Genomic DNA, 17,375 nt, shown 5'->3' on the forward strand with positions numbered 1-17,375 from the left:
GTTTAGTTGTCTTGGCCTTCCTGGACTCTCAGCACCATCTCCTCAGTTCATGTAGACTGTTGAGCTCTGCTTGGGTTTTCTTTCCCTTCTCTGTAGCTTGGAAACTCTGTCTAGACAGTAAGCTAGGATAATCGTGGGGCTTGTCTCATAGGTTTCCCCTCTGTCAGGGATCACTGCCTTGTGCTGCCTGATGACTAATGTCTGAAAATTGTTATTTCATTTATTTTATCCATTTTTTAGGTTGTTTCAGGAGGGAGGACAAGTCTGGTCTGTTCCTTCATTTTGGAACATAAGTGGGAGTCCAAATGTAGAATAATTCGAAGGCACAGGAAACCATCATCTGTGATTGTATTTTTTACCTACTGTTTGCCTTTGATTCACAAAAGTCAGATCTGTCTCCCCATCTTCCCAGCTCACTCAAATGCCTAGACTTCCAGTTGAAGCTATCTTAAAGATTAAAGGAAATTGTTAACTGACTGGTTAGGCTAAGGTAGTAATACTGATCATCCGTTAACTATGTAGCATTTCTTGTGAGTCCACATATTCTCCAGGCCTACACAATTATTTTTTAATAGATACAGAAAGACTTCTGAAAAACCTTTATTGATAATAACTTTTATCAGCTTACCTGTTTTAAATTGATCAATTTGTATTGTAAGCACTGCTAATGTAACTTTGCCTTCCAAATAATTCACTTACCGTTTCATTTCATGATCTCTGCCACGCTGTCAGTGGAAAAACTATGGCCTAGTTCAAAAGCTTATTTTTGCGTTAGACTTTACAGAATTCTGTAGTTACTTTTGAAATTCTAAAGCATCCTAAGGTTTAGTGAGTCAGAATTTTGACTATAGGAAGAAAGGTTGTTAGCCTTTTCCTCTTGCTTTCCTGCTTGCTGACTGAACACAGAAGTTGCATCAGGAGTGGTAATAGAATAGGATCAGGTCCCAGAATCTTACAAACAACAATGAAAATGTAGTGGCACAGGATGAAATGGAGACATGGAGGCTGGTCTGTGTCTGAATAGCAGCTGCCCATAGGTATGAAAAAGGCATGCATTTTAGTTGACTGGGAATCTTTCTGACTCAATAGATGACCTGACTATTGGAATACTTAAAGTGAGTATAAGAAACATCCACAGATACAGCAAATATGGAAGAGGCATTTCATTTGTGGCTTTTACCATTTATACCCCATTAGTCACTAAGTTCCACTATTTCTCCCTCTGCGTATTTTCACATTGTTTTCTTCTTTTCTTCTTTCTGCTCCTCACATCTACCCTTTTATGAACAGAGGTCAGTATACACAGCATGTGAGCCAGTCTGGAGTGCAGCCTGTTTTTTTTTTTATAGCCTGTAAGTTAGGTTTTTTACATTTTTTAATGGTTGGAAAGAAAGGTGAAAATAGTAGTATTTCATGACATGTGAAAATTATATGAAACTAAATTTCAAAGTCCATAAATAAAGTTTTGTTGTATTGTTTATGGGTGCTTTTATGCTGTGACAGCAGAGCTGAGTGGCTACGGAAGAGGTTATATGGCCTGTGAAGCCAAAAATACTTACTATCTGTATCTGGCTTTCACAGAAAAGAAGTTTGTTGAGTTCTTCTCTGCATTGCTGCTGGAGTGGAGTGTTCATTTAGAAATGCAGAATTGATAATAGCACATACACTTCCTCCACTCCAAACATAAGCTTCAAAATCTTCCGTGGTGGGACTTCCCTGGTTGTCCAGTGGTTAAGACACTGAGATCCCACTGTAGGGGGTACAGGTTCGATCCCTGGTTGGAGATCACAGAGTGGGTAAAAATTAAAAAAAAAAAAAATCTTCAGTGGCTACTTATTGCATATGGGGGAAAAAATCCAAGCTCCTTTGTGTGACATCCAGGACTCTTTACAGCCTGGCACCAACCTGTTCTTTCTGGCCTCACCCCTCACCACTCCAGTCTTCTCTGACTTACCAAAATGCTATTAACACTGAGATATGTGTTATTCTTTAACTGCCAGTGTTTTTTCCAGCTTTGGAGTCTGCAAATGCTGTGTGCTATGCCTGTTCTTGCCCATATTTTCTACCCATAAATCCCTGTTCAATCATCCAGACCTGCCTGAAATGGTGCCTCTTCACAGTGAGCATTCTTTAGGCTCGCTCCCTCCTCTGTAACCTCATCACATTTTGGACAGTCCTCTTCTGTTAGCACTTATCACATGACATTGTGATTAGAACCATACTCTGAGCTCCTTGGAGATAAAGAGTATGTTTTATGCTTGCTTTTTCCTCTAGTAGAGCTTCCCTGGTGGCTTCTGCAATGTAGGAGACCCGGGTTTGATTGCTGGGTCAAGAAGATCCCCTGGAGAAGGGAATGGCTACCCACTTCAGTATTCTTGCCTGGAGAATTTCATGGACAGAGTAGCCTGACGAGCTACAGTCCATGGGGTTGGAAAGAGTCAGACATGACTGAGTGACTAATACTTCCACTTTTGTCCCCTCTAGTATCCTACAGAGTACCTTGTACATGACAGATAGCAACTATGTTAAATGAATAGAGTGATTAAGATTATAATGATATTTCTACTCTCTGTTTACAGTATATAACATTTAAACATACCCAACTAAATAATTTGTGATCTCTATATTTATGTCAGAAAATGTATCTTGTGATGGAGCTTTGTGAGGATGGAGAACTCAAAGAAATTCTGGAAAGGAAAGGTCATTTCTCAGAGAATGAGACAAGGTGGATCATTCAAAGTCTCGCCTCAGCTATAGCCTATCTTCACAACAAGGGTAAGAAGAGGATCACCCAGCTCATTGACTCCATGCAGGCAGATAGCACTTTTGTTTAAGGGTGATTGTATCCAGGATTCATAGTCACAGAAGTAATGCCTACTGATACAGAAAATTTGATTTTAAAAATTAAATTTTTTCCCTTGTAACTTTATTGATATAATTTAATTAGAAACAAGACAGGTATGCAATTACATTGTCCATGGATAAGAAGGAAATTATGAACATTTCTGTTCAACAACTTGAAAAGAAGCTAATATTATTAAATCCAAAATAGAAAATCAATAGAAGTGAAATTTCTTAAAACTCATATATTAATAATAATGTTAAAAATCTGCATATACTAGGCATTTAACAAATTTTTAGACTTAATTATTAGAGCAGTTTTAGGTTCACAGCAAAATTGAGAAGTTACAGAGATTCCCAAATACCTCTGTCCATGCATGCAGATCCTTCCCCATTATTAGCATCCCCTATCAGAGGGGTTACACTTGTTACAGTTGATAAACTTGCACTGACACATCGTTATCACCCAAAGTCCGTAGTTTACATTGGTGTTCGCTCTTGGTATTGTACATTCTATGGGTTTTGACAAATGTATGATCCACCAGTAGAGTACCACAGGGGAGTTGTTTCACTACTTTAATATCCACATTTAAATATCATTCTAATTCTTCTAATTGCTTTACTATTCTTTGGTATTATTGCTACTGTTTTTCCTCATGCTCCTGCTTTTTTTTTTTTTTTCCCCTTCAGTGTTAGTTTGGCTTACATGTGACTTTAGAAGCTTCTCATTTTATCAGTTCGGTTCAGTTCAGTTGCTCAGTCGTGTCTGATTCTTTGCAACCCCATGGACTGCAGCACACCAGGCTTCCCTGTCCATCACCAACTCCAGGAGCTTACTCAAACTCGCGTCCATTGCATTGGTGATGCCATCCAACCATCTCATCCTCTGTCATCCCCTTCTCCTCCTGCCCTCAATCTTTCCCAGCATCAGAGTCTTTTCCAAAGAGTAGATTCATCGCATCAGGTGGCCAAAGTATTGGAGTTTCAGCTTCAGCATCAGTCCTTACAATGAACACCCAAGACTGATTTCCTTTAGGATTGACTGGTTGGATCTCTTTGCAGCCCAAGGGACTCTCAAGAGTCTTCTCCAACACCACAGTTCAAAAGAGATAAAAAAAACTTTGTTCCAGAGAGGTCAGGGGACATGGTTGGGTGTGCAGAGCTAGTGCTGAAACCTAGGGGCTCATTCAACAGATGTTCCTTAAGCACCTACAGCATTGAGGTTGGTCCTAGAGTTTACAGAGGTTCAAACACAAGGCACCTGCTGGAGTACAGAAAACAAATTGATTTGTTTTCAAATGGAGTACAGAAAACAATATGATGATTTCTGAGAGCCATATAGAGAGCATGGAGCACAGGTGTACTAAGTGCCTCATTTGATTCGGAAAGTCAAGCAAGAATTCACAGAGGAAGCAAAACTTGAGCTGAGGAATACAAACTCAGGTGGAAAAGGGAGGGCTTTCCGCAGAGAGCGAGGATTTTTGCAACAGCAGAAAACCAAAGACTTGATATTTTGCTAATTTCAGTTCTAATATATAAAGTCAGTATATTTCAAACTAAATCTTAACAGGATTTATCATGGAGCTTGATAAAATTATTTTGAGAGTGATGAGAATAGTAAAAAAAACAATTAAAAAGAACAGTGGAGGCAGCAGAGAGACTTGCCCTGCCAAGTGTCAAACCACATTATGAAGATATATTAGTTAAAGTTTTGTGGTGTTTATGTAAGAAGAGATAAGGAGAACAATAGAAATTCCAAACACAGGTTGGGTGTGGAAGAGAACTGTAAACAACTAGGAGTAGTAGACAGTCCAGGGCTCATCCAGCCACGTTTCCCCGGAAATTATACCTATAGCTTTTTAAGTTTAGGGGAATGATTACAATGGATATGGACTGGATCAGTTATTTGCAAAGGAAATATTTGGTACATGAGAGTATTTGCATGTACATAAAAGTCCTGCCTGAGTCCTGACATGTTCAACTGGAGATTTTGTGTCTCACGGGTTTTTATTTTTAACTTTAATGTATAAAGAGTAGAAAAGTGGGACTGATGGTGCAGAAAATATATTGAAAAAAATATAGTTTGTATACACGTAGCCAAGTTGCAGTATGTTAAATGTTTATGCTGACAATAACATATGAATAGAAGTAAAGAGGTAATCCTCTCTTTGAAGAGTCAAGGACATGGGAAAGCTTCCTCCTACAGGAAATAGCTAACCTTGGACATGATCCTCTTTCACACTCACCAGGCCATTCATGAAGAGTGGCCAGCTGGAGCAGCAGGGGGTTGGGGAAGAGGTCAGGGAGTCAAAGAAAGTGGCTCCTTAAGGTTAGAAACGTGGAGAAAAGGGATCAATCTTTCCCAGCATCAGGGTCTTTTCAAATGAGTCAGCTCTCCGCATCAGATGGCCAAAGGATTGGAGTTTCAGCTTCAACATCAGTCCCTCCAACGAACACCCAGGACTGATCTCCTTTTTCAACGGTAGATGTTAACTGGTCAAGTTCTATTTGTGTCCACTCTAATTATTTTTTCATTATCCATTTCATTTGATTTGTTGTTTATTTTCTTGGTAGATATAGTACATAGAGATCTGAAACTGGAGAACATAATGGTTAAAAGCAGCTTTATTGATGCTAACAATGAAATGAACTTAAACATAAAGGTAAGATATTAGAAATTGTGGTAAATGTTTGCCTATAAATAGTTTGATATCAAAGTGGCAACATACATCTTCTTTTTTAGATACATTTCAGAAGCTTTTTAACAGCCAAAAATAAGCAGCCTGTGCTAAAAAAATTAAAATTTCACAAAAGAGGTTGTGACTGACAAGAATAATTTTACAAGTTAAGTAGTGCTACTGAATTTTTTAAAGTAGATATTCATTTGGATAGTTCTGAATCATTAGTTAATAGCAAACAAACAGATGCTCTGAATTTTAATTAATTTCAAAATTATGCCTGGTAATTTGATGTAAATGTGTTACAAATTTAGAGAAAAAGTACACCTTGGCTGTGCCTTTGATACTAAATTAATGCTAAAGTCTGTGTTTCTCATTTAAAATTTTCTTGGGTATTAATATTTATGTTCTAAGCACAGTTAGTATGCCAAGTATTTATTCTTGAAGACTTTATTCAAATTAAGTGTTCTTTAATGTCAAATAAATGATCGAATACATTATTTATTAGCATTTTAAAAGTGGTTGCTTTCAAAATATATGAATGTATTAATTTGGGAATAAAATGTTGTCTTTGAATAACTTGCTCTGTTGCATTTATAACATAAATAGGATTAACAGTATTGTTGTTATACTCAAATAAATATTCTTAGATGTTTCTATTATAAGCTCTATGAGTGCAGGAATTCTGTGTGTGTCTTATTCACTGTTGGTACCAGGAATAATGCCTAAAATATAATATGTGCTCAATTAATATTTGGTGCATGAAGGAATAAATGCCCTCCAAAGAACTGAATTGGGTCATGAGAACTTTTATATATTTGATACCTGTATACATTTTCTGTGGAGAAAGATAATGTATCATGATGCTCCAAGTAGGGTCATTGTGAACACTCCTGGAGAAATTTATTAGTCTCTTTAGAGAAATAGTGATATCACATTGTTGATAGGAACATTTTCTTACTCCATAAGGTACTGAAAACTTTACATTCAGTGTCTGTGGACCACAATCTCATCTTTGGTTGTGTGATCAGTAAATGTGCCTGTTTTTTCTGCTTTCAGCCCAAGGCTGTTCCAACTTGGGAGACAATACCAAGGGCACACACTGAATATTTAATAACCAAATGTTTAATGACCAAGATTTAGACTTGAGCAGAAAGCCTGCAGTTGCAGCAGTAGGCCTCCCGTGTATTTGTAGTTATAGTGTGTATTTTTTTTCCTGTTAATTTGCTTCTCGTAGTTTTTAATAGTGTAATAATTTTTAAATTAGTATACTCTAGAAACACAGAGGAAATAATAGTAAAGAAAAGATAGCATTGACTAGAGAAAATATTTTATAAATAATTATAAAAAGGAGGAGTTTCTGTGAGTGCTGACAAGAATAATGATTTGCATTTATAACAGTGCTTTAAACTGAAACATAGCTTGAGCATCAGAAAAATAGATAATAAACTTACCAAGGCCAGAATGTGTTTTACAATGAAATAACTTTATAAAGATAAATTTCATTTTAAAAAATGTTAAATGCCTTCTTGGAAGAGTAACTCCCTATGTTGAACTGTTGAATTTAAATTAGAAGGAGTGAATAATCAACATTATGGGTGTTTTTTCAAAATTTGAAAAACCAAGTTTCTCTTGACTAGGTTTCTTTTTCACAAGGAGGGGTGGGTGGGAAGGGGAAGCAAGGTCCTTATTAGTAATGCAAGGAAAGCCCCTCTGTCCTCAAGAATTCCTGAATTAAATGCAATACAGTGTAGTGAAAATCCTCTTGGCAGAATGTGTGAACTTTGGGTCTGGAAAACTGGTGACTCTGTGAATTTCTTCTTGAAGGTGACTGATTTTGGCCTAGCAGTGAAGAAGCATGGAAGGAGTGAGGTCATGCTGCAAACCACATGTGGGACACCCATCTATATGGGTAAGTTAGGAGGCTTTAAATGATTTTTTTTCCTATAGAGAAAAGTAGAACAACTTGTGTGGATTAAAATTTGAGCAGTTTGATTCTGCATCATAACTAATGGCCCTGATCAAGCTACCTTTTCTTTTCTTGAAAGTGAAAGTATTTTAGTTGTTGTCACAAATTTTTCATAGTTCTTATCTTTGGAGATTATAGTGTTCATCATTTCTCTGGGCTCTTCTTATAACTGTTTATGTCTCTTAGGTAATCATACACCCAAACCTAATTATCATTTTGTTAATTCATGCTAAAATAATGCATGTGTTTTGCTTCTTTCCATTTTTTATCCAATTTCATTGCCATCCAGTAGTTTTTCATAGAGTCCTGATTAAATATATTTCATAAACCAACAGTTTCTCATTTTTGTAAATGTGATTTTTAACAGCATTCTTGAAGTATAATTTAGATACCCCAAAAAATGTGCCATTGGGTGATTTTTCATACATTCACAGAGTTTTACAGCACCTCCACAGTCCAATTTAAGCAATTCTACCTCTAGCAGTTGCCTCATGCCCATTTGCTCTCAATCTCATTCCCATCCCAATCCCAGGTAACCACTGATCTTTGTCTCTCTGATATTTGTCTCTCTGATATTATCTCACTGATATTTCATATAAATGGAATCATACAACATCTAGGCTTATACACCTGGTTTTTTTCACTTAGCATGATGTTTTTGAGGTACATCCCTATTGCAGCACATATGTGTAGTCTGTTCTGTTAGTAAACAGTTGTCCATTGTATAGATATGCAATGCTTTGTTTATCTGTTTATTAGTTGATGCACATGTAGATTGTTTCCAGTTGGGAGCTATTATGAATAATCCTGCTTATGGACATTTGTGTTCAAGTTTTTATGTGGGCATATATTTCTTTGGAAGGAATGATGCTCAAGCTGAAACTCCAGTACTTTGGCCACCTCATGCGAAGAGTTGACTCATTGGAAAAGACTCTGATGCTGGGAGGGATTGGGGGCAGGAGGAGAAGGGGACGACAGAGGATGAGATGGCTGGATGGCATCACTGACTCGATGGACGTGAGTCTGAGTGAACTCCAGGAGTTGGTGATGGACAGGGAGGCCTGGCATGCTGCGATTCGTGGGGTCGCAAAGAGTCGGACACGACTGAGTGACTGAACTGAACTGATGGTTTCATTTTCCCTGGGTAGCTACAAAGAAGTGAAATTGATGAATCATATATTATTTATGTTTATACTTTTTAAGAAATTACCAAACAATTTTCCAAAGTACTATAAGATTTTACCTTCCCACTAGCAATGTGTAAGAGTTCCAGTTTCTTCACATCCTTTCTAACTGTATTACTTATCTTTGTAATTATAGCCATTCTGATGGGTAGGAAGTAGCATCTCATTGTGATTTTTATTTTTCATTACCTTAACGACCAATGATGTTGAACATCTTTTCATGTACTTATTAGTCATTCATATATCTTACAATAGACATAGATGAAATGCCTATTCAAATTTGTATCTATTGAGATGATCATATACTTTTTAAATTTATTAAAGAAATAATTGCATTAATAGAAATGTTGAACCATCCTTGTACCTTTGGATTAAACCTCACTTGGTTTGATATACTGCTATATTCAGTTTGATCATAACAGTATGGATCACAATAAACTGTGGAAAATTCTTAAAGAGATGGGAATACCAGACCGCCTTACCTGCCTCCTGAGAAATCTGTATGCAGGTCAAGAAGCAATAGTTAGAACTGGACATGAAACAACAGACTGGTTCAAAATCAGGAAAGGAGTACATCAACACTGTATATTGTCATCTTGCGTATTTAACTTAAATGCGGGGTGCATCATGTGAAACGCCAGGCTGGATGAAGCTCAAGCTGGAATTAAGATTGCTGGGAGAAATATCAATAACCTCAGATATTCAGATGCACCACCCTTATGGCAGAAGGTGAAGAGGAACTAAAAAGTCTCTTGATGAAGGTGAAAGAGGAGAGTGAAAGAGTTGGTTTAAAACTCAACATTCAGAAAACGAAGATCGTGGCATCTGGTCCCATCACTTCATGGGAAATAGATGGGGAAACAGTAGAAACAGTGTCAGACTTTATTTTTGGGGGCTCCAAAATCACTGCAGATGGTGACTACAGCCATGAAATTAAAAGACGCTTACTCCTTGCAAGGAAAGTTATGACCAACCTAGATAGCATATTCAAAAGCAGAGACATTACTTTGCCAACAAAGGTCTGTCTAGTCAAGGCTATGGTTTTTCCAGTAGTCATGTAAGGATGTGAGAGCTGGACCATAAAGAAAGCTGAGTGCCAAAGAATTGATGCTTTAGAACTGTGGTGTTGGAGAAGACTCTTGAGATTCCCTTGGACTTCAAGGAAATCCAACCAGTCTATCCTAAAGGAAATCAATCCTGAATTTTCACTGGAAGGAGTCATGCTGAAGCTGAAGCTCCATACTTTGGCCACCTGATGGGAAGAGGCAACTCATTGGCAAAGATCCTGATGCTGGGAAAGATTGAGGGCAGAAGAGGAAGGAAGTGACAGAGGATGAGATGGTTGGGTGGTGTCATCAACTCAGTGGACATGAGTTTGAACAAATTCTGGGAGATAGTGAAGGACAGGGAAGCCTGGTGTGCTGCAGTCCTTGGGGTTGCAAAGAGTTGGACAGGACTAAGTAACTGAACGACAACAAATAATTCAGTTTGTTACCACTTTAGTTCAGAACTTTGAGTGTAGCTTTCTTTGCTGCTGCCCTTATGTTTTTTGATGTTAGGATTATACTATCCTCATTTTAAAAATAAAATATTTTCATTTTTTGTATGTTCATGAACCATTTAAATAATAGAAATTACCTACTCATTAATTATTTGATGAGATTTCCCCTTAAAATTTTTGGTCATGGTACCCTGTGGGGATAAAATTTCTATTATTTTCTTTTTTTAAGTTTTTGTTTATTTATTTATTTTGGCTGTTCTGGTTCTTTGTTGTTGCACGCAAACTTTCTCTAGTTGCAGCGAGCAGGAGTTACTCTTTGTTGCAGTGTATGGGCTTCTCTTATTGCAGAACATGGGCTGCAGGCACTCAGCTTGTGAGCCGAGTTGCTCCACAGCATGTGGGACCTTCCCAGACCAAGAATCAAACTTGCGCCACTGCATTGGCAGGTGACTTTCTAACCGCTAGACCACCAGGGAAATCCCTATTATTTTTAATTTATATTAGGTTATTTAAGTTTTTCACATTTTGAATCATTTTGATAATTTATATTTTTCAGAAAATTGTTCATTGCAATTTTAAATTTTATTGGTATAAAGATGCATATTACATTCACTTGTAATTCTTAGATCTGTGGTTTTGGCTCCATATTAATTCTTAATATTTATTAAGAAGGCAATATAATTTAATATTAGCAGTATGGCCTCTGACATCACTGGCTAACTTGGGACTCTAACTCTGCCACTTGCTTTCTGGTTAGCCCTGTACAAACAACTTTGTCATGGTTTCTACTTTTGTATAATAGGGATTATGCCACCCTTCTATAAAAAAAAAAATGAAGGATCTATTTTGTGTCAGACACTGTTCTAGGGGTTGGAAATATAATAGTGAACAAAACAAGAAAATGTGTGTTGGTGCAAACATTAATAAAAAAGATTAAAAAAATATCTGGTATGTTAGCGAGAAGTGCTAAGGAAGAAAAATAAAACAGAAAAGGGTAGAAGATGTACTTTAGGATGGTAATAATAATATCTTTTTATTAGATTGGCATAGAATTAAATGTAAAGTGCTTAGCACAGTACATGGCACTTATGCTCAATTTTAGTTCTTGTAATAATACTAACCATTTTTTCTTGATCAAATTTATTAGTGGCAGGACTATTTATTGAGCTTTCAAAACTCCAGCTTAAGTCTAGTGGTATTTGATTTTCATTGATTTCTGCTTTTATTTTTCTTAATTCCTTCTTTCCACTTACTTTTGGTTTATTTTTAAACTTCTTAAGTTAAATGTTTATTTTCAGTCTTATTTTCTAATAAATGCATTTAAGGCTGTATATTTTCCTCTGAGTACTCCTTTAACTGTTTCTTTTATTATACAGTGTTCTAATTGTTATTAATTTCTTAATAGTCTATGATTTTAGTCTTCTTCTTTAATCCAAAAATTACTTTGAAGTGCTTTTAGAATTTTCTGTGGGATGTGTTTGATACTTATATGATTGTGTTAATTTATCTAACCTTTTGGTTTTCTATCTGATTTTCTTCATTTTATTAGGTAATTGTGAGTTAAAAGATTTCAACTTCAAGGAATTTTCTCTGTGGTTGAACACAAGGTTCATTTTTGCAAACATTAGTTTGGATATTTTGAAAGCATGTACCCTCAGCCCTCTTTATCTGTGGGTTCTACACCTGCAGATTCAACTAACCAATGATCCAAAGTATTTGAGGAAAAAATTTCCAGAAAGCTCTAAAAAGCAAAACTTGAATTTATTACACAGTGGCAACTATTTACATAGCATTTATATTGTGTTAGGTATTATATGTTAATCTAGAGATGATTTAAAGTATATGGGACTATATGGGTAGGTTACATTCAAATATTAAGCCAATTTTTATAAGGGACTTATGCATCCATGAATTTTGGTATCTGACAGCCTGGGCGCTAAAGGGTTAGGGGCTGAATCCTGAAACCAGTCCACTACAGAAGCCGAGGAACGACTATATACTCCTGGTTTGTCAAGCATAAAAGTGTTTGTATGTGTGTATTTATAAAACCAAACATGAGACTTTTGTGATTCAAACTTTTTATTTTATTAATTTTATTGAAATATAGTTGATATGTATGGTCATTTAAATAATTTTAATTCTTCAAGCCCATTAGCAAAATTTATCTTTCCATTTGTTTGTGTTGTCTTCAGTTTTTTCCTCCCAGTCTGTAGGTTATCTTTTCATTTTGTTTGCTGTACGGGAACTTTTAAGTTTGAGTAGATCTCATATGGCAGAAGGCGATGGCACCCCACTCCAGTACTTTTGCCTGGAAAATCCCATGGACGGAGGAGCCTGGTAGGCTGCAGTCCATGGGGTCGTGAAGAGTCAGACACGACTGAGCGACTTCCCTTTCACTTTTCACTTTCATGCATTGGAGGAGGAAATGGCAACCCACTCCAGTGTTCTTGCCTGGAGAATCCCAGGGACGGGGGAGCCTGGTGGGCTGCCATCTATGGGATCGCACAGAGTCGGACATGACTGAAGTGACTTAGCAGCAGCAGCAGCAGCAGCAGATCTCATATGTTTATTTTTCCTTTTATTTCTATTGCCTTGGGAAATTGACCTAAGAACACATTGGTATGATTTATGTTAGAGAATGTTTTGCTTATGTTCTCTTCTAGGAATTTTATGGTGTTGTGTCTTATATTTCAGACTTTAAGCCATTTTGAGTTTATTTATTTATTTTTTGTATGGTGTGAAGATGTGTTATAAATTCATTGATTTGCATGTGGCTGTCCAACTTTCCCAGCACCACTGTTGAAGAGATTGTCTTTTTTCTATTGTGTGTTCTTGCCCACTTTGTTGACAGTTAATTGACCATAGGTATGTAGGTTTATTTCTGGGCTCCCTGTTCTGTTGCATTGATCCATATGTGGGATTGTTTTCTTATTTTTTTTCTGGAAATTTGTTGTTAGTATATAGAATAAATATCTGCATATTCTATATCTTGCTTTTACTGTATTCATTTATTCTAATAGTTCTCTGTTGGCATCTTTAGGATTTTTTGTATATAATATCATGTCATCTGCGAACAGTGACAGTTTTACTTCTTCCTTTCCAATTTGGATTCTTTTTACTTTTTCTTATCTAATTGCTATGGCTAGGACTTCCACTACTTTGTTGAATAAAAGTGAAAAGAGTAGATATCCTTATCTTGTTCCTGTTCACAGAGGATAAGAATTTTTACCATGTAGAAGGAACAGATAAATGCTTTTGGTTCTTTACCATTGAGTATGATGTTCACTGTGGGTTTGTCATTATGGCCTTTATTATGTTGAGGTATGTTCCCTCTATACCAACTTTCTGGAGAGTTTTTGTCATAAATGGATGTCAAATTTTGTCAAAAGCTTTTTCTGCATTTATAGAGATGATCATATGATTATTACCCTTCATATGTTAATGTAGTGTATCACATTCATTGATTTGAAGATATTGAACCATCCTTGAGTTACTGGACTAAATTCTACTTAATCATGGTGTGTGGTTCTTTTAGTTTGCTAAGATTTTTTTGAAGTTTTTTACATCTGTGTTCATCAGTGATATTGGCTTATAATTTTCTTTTTTTGTGGTATCTTTATCTAGTTTTGATAACAGGCTGATGCTGGCCTTGTAAAATGAGTTTGGAAGTATTCCTTCCTCTTTAACTTTTTGGAATAGTTTGATAAGGATAGGTGTTAACTTTTCTTAAATGCTTTTTAGAATTTACCTGTGGAGCTATCTGGTATTGGACTTTTATTTTTTGGGAAATTTTAAGTTACTGATCCAGTTTTATCACTGGTAATTGATCTGTTTCTGTTTTTTCCTGATTCAGTCTTAGGAGATTGTGTATTTCAAGAAATTTATCTCTTCCCTCTAAATTGTCCGTTTCATTGGTATATAATTGGTCATAGTAATCTCTTATGATTCTTTGTATTTCTGTGGTATTGGTTGTAATTTCTATTTCATTCTGATTTTGTGTCTTTTTTCTTAATGAGTCTTGCTAAAGGTTTATCAATTTTGCTTATCTTTTTAAAGAACTAGCTCTTAGCTCTAAGTCTGTCTCTTTCAGTGATCTTTTCAATATCTTTTTAGTCTCTCTTTTATTTCTGATCTGATCTTTTTTTTCTCTGTCCTTCTATTAATTTCAGGTTTTCTTTGTTCTTCTTTTTCTAGTTCCTTTAGATATAATGTTAGATTGTTTATTTGAAGTTTTTCTTGTTTGCTGAGGTAAGGCTTGTATCTCTATAAACTTCTCTATTAGAACTACTTTTGCTGTGTCCCATAAATTATAGATCATTGTGTTTCCATTTTTATTTCCCTTTAGGTATTTTTGATTTCATTTCTTCAGTGGCCCATTGGTTGTTTAGTAGTATGTTATTTAGACTTCATGTCTTTGTGCTTTTTCAGTTTCTTTTCTTTTCATTTTGCCCAATTCTTTGTGTCTAATTTCTATGTGTTAGGTATGTTGGTTGTATCTTCTGATCTTGGAGAAATGGTGCCTTATATAGGCGATGTCCTGTGGGGACCACAAGGGGCTCCCCTCTGATCACTGGAGTTGTATGTTCTAGGGGTGTCCCCTTTGTGGGCTGCATGCACCCTTTTTTGGTGGGGCTGACTACTGTGGACACACTGGTAGATGGGACTGGCCCCCAACCTGCTTGGCTTTGAGGCTGTGCCACATAGTGACTCTGGGCTTGCTAGAAGGTGAGGTAGGCTTACTGCGGGGTTAACTGCATGGCCTGTGTAGGCCATGCTTGCACCCGCTATTGGTCTGCTGGTGTACAAGGCTTGGTGCCTACATGGCTGCATGGTAAAGAGGAGTGCTAGTTTGCTGGTGGGTGGGCCAGGTCTTGGCAACTGTCTACTAGGGGACGTAGGGCTGGTTTGTGCCTGCTGGTGGGTGGGGCAGGTCCTGGCACTAATAAGCTAGAGGGAGGAAACCAAAATGATGCTTACCAGCACCAGTGTCCATGTGATAGAATGAACTCCCCACAATGGCTGCTGCCAGTCCCCTGGGGGAGTCCTAGCTGCTTCCTCCCTTCCTGGGAGGTTTTCCAAGATCAGCAACTGGATCTGACCTGTTTTTCAAACTACTGCCTCTGAGCTGGGTTTCAGAGTGTGAGATATTGTGTGCACCCTTGAAGAGCAAAGTCTGTTGTTTCCTCTAGCACTCCAGCTCTCCTGGATATAAGCCTTGCTGGTTGTCAAAGCCAGGTGTTCTGGGGGCTTATATTCCTGGTGCAGAACCCCTAGACTGGGGAGCCTGATGTGGGGCTAAGAGTCCTCACTCCTTGTGGAGGAATTCTGAGATTGTGACATTCCTCCTGTTAGTGTTTCAGTGACCTGGAAATGTAGGTTCTAACTGTAGGATGTCTCCTCCTCTCCTTCCCATATTCTTGTACTTCCTACTTTATGTCTTAATTGTGGAAAATTCTTTTCTGCTAGTTTTCAGGTCATCCCTATAGATAGTTGCTCTGTAAGTAGTAATTTTGGTGTGTTCGTGGGAGGTGATGAGCTCATAGTCTTCAGTTCTGTCATCTCAGCCACTAGTCCATATTATTAATTTTGCTTGCTTCCTCTGTTGATTTCTAAGAGAGTTATTAAAGTCAGTCACTAATGTAGGGCTTTAGTAGATTTTTTTTGTACTTTTAGTAGATTTCATAAAAATATTCTTTATGGAAACATAATTTGTATATAATAAAATACACAGATTTTAAGTGTAAAGTTTAATGAGTTTTGACAAATATATATACTTGTACAATTACCATCTCAGTGAAGATATAGAATATTTCCATCACCCCAGAAATTTCCTTTGTGTCCCTCTCAGTCAATCCCCCACCCAAACCTTAGCAACCACTGAGGATTTCCATTGCCTTAGATTAGTTTTGCTTGTCTAGAATTTATAAAAATTGAATCATAAGTATATATTCTTTTGTGTCTATCTTCTTCTGTTCCATGTAATGATTTTGAGACTTAGCCATGTTGTTATATCAGTAGTTTATTCATTTTTATTCCTGAGGAGTATGCCTGGTTCATTGTTTGTCTATTTGATGCATAAAGTTTCTAAGTTGTTTTATCTTATTTGGGAGGAGGCTACTTTAGATTCTGTTCATATCCTCCTGTTGGCAAAAGACATCTGGTCTGTAGTTACATGGGGAAAATATATCCAAGCGTCCTGAGTTTTATGCCTGCTTATTAGTTGTCTACACTGATAACAAGTGAGAGAACAAGAGAGAAGACAGATGGTTTGTGGGGCTTTGCTGACTTCCTAAGTGGCTCTTTGGCACAGTTGCTCTGGCCTCTGCCTCCCTGTGAGAGCTGTGATGACAGTGCCCGTAGAAATGCCCCTGGTAATTAAGATGACTCTGGAACGATGAGGGCTCTGAATTCCAGGCCCCCACTGAGTGGTAGAGCTATGTGGAAATCTGTCAGGGAATTAGATCATGGAATCGGCCCTTGTCATAGACACATGGCCATAGAGCAACTTGAATGTTTATGATTCAGTATTTTAAAAGCTTAAGGAGGCTTAAAGAATACAAGTAATTGCTTAAAGGAAAATGTTAATTAGTTAATTTTAAGTGATTTGAAGACAAATTACTTAGTTTGTTAATTATCTGTAGTTGAGTCTTTTCTCATTCTTCTGTTTACCTTTCAGCTCCTTTTTTTGTTGTTGTTGCTTTTTAGTTCCTTTAAAATAGTTAGAGGAAATGAAATTTCATTTGCTTTTACTGGTTACAGACACATTGTGTGTGTGTGTGTGTTGGGAGGGGTGATTGAAACTGTTTTCTAAAGTGAAAACACCTTTTGCATGGGAGATGCTCTGTAACTGTGTTACTTTAGGTGAGTCACTTAATATGTGTATCTAGATCTTAATTTCCTCACTGGCAAAGTGAGTCAAATGCCTGATACCCATATCACATGATTCTTAACATAATTTATACGAATAGCATCATTGATGCAAAAGTACTTTGTAAATTTTAAATTTCTATTCAAATACACACAGTTGACCCTTAAACAATGTGGGAGTGAAGCTACATATTAACTTACTGTTGGCCCTCCGGGGTGCTCCCTAACTGTAGAGGTGTAATAGACATATTCCTGGAATAACAAGCATATTCAACTTTTTAAAAACCCAGCCATTATTTAAAAATCTAATCATTAAAAGACCATCACAACCCAGA

At 36.9% G+C, this 17,375-nt stretch overlaps 1 protein-coding gene across 10 annotated transcripts in view; it reads left to right on the top strand.

Annotated features, from left to right (window-relative positions):
• STK33 (serine/threonine kinase 33) overlaps positions 1 to 17,375 on the top strand; it is a 211,487-nt gene that overhangs the window by 148,465 nt on the left and 45,647 nt on the right. For 8 of the 10 annotated variants that reach the window (XM_086340180.1, XM_086340178.1, XM_086340174.1 and 5 more), the window contains 3 exons: positions 2,637 to 2,775; positions 5,416 to 5,504; positions 7,347 to 7,431. In XM_086340180.1, coding sequence (XP_086196306.1) covers positions 2,637 to 2,775; positions 5,416 to 5,504; positions 7,347 to 7,431 — 313 coding nt within the window. The remainder of the gene's footprint in view (positions 1 to 2,636; positions 2,776 to 5,415; positions 5,505 to 7,346; positions 7,432 to 17,375) is intronic. The other 2 variants (XM_086340182.1, XM_086340181.1) reach the window with 1 other exon arrangement.

Source organism: Bos grunniens, chromosome 15 (assembly GCF_055505025.1).
Source record: "Bos grunniens cultivar Pamir isolate PY7600 chromosome 15, Bosgru_T2T1.0, whole genome shotgun sequence".
NCBI lineage: Eukaryota > Metazoa > Chordata > Mammalia > Artiodactyla > Bovidae > Bos > Bos grunniens.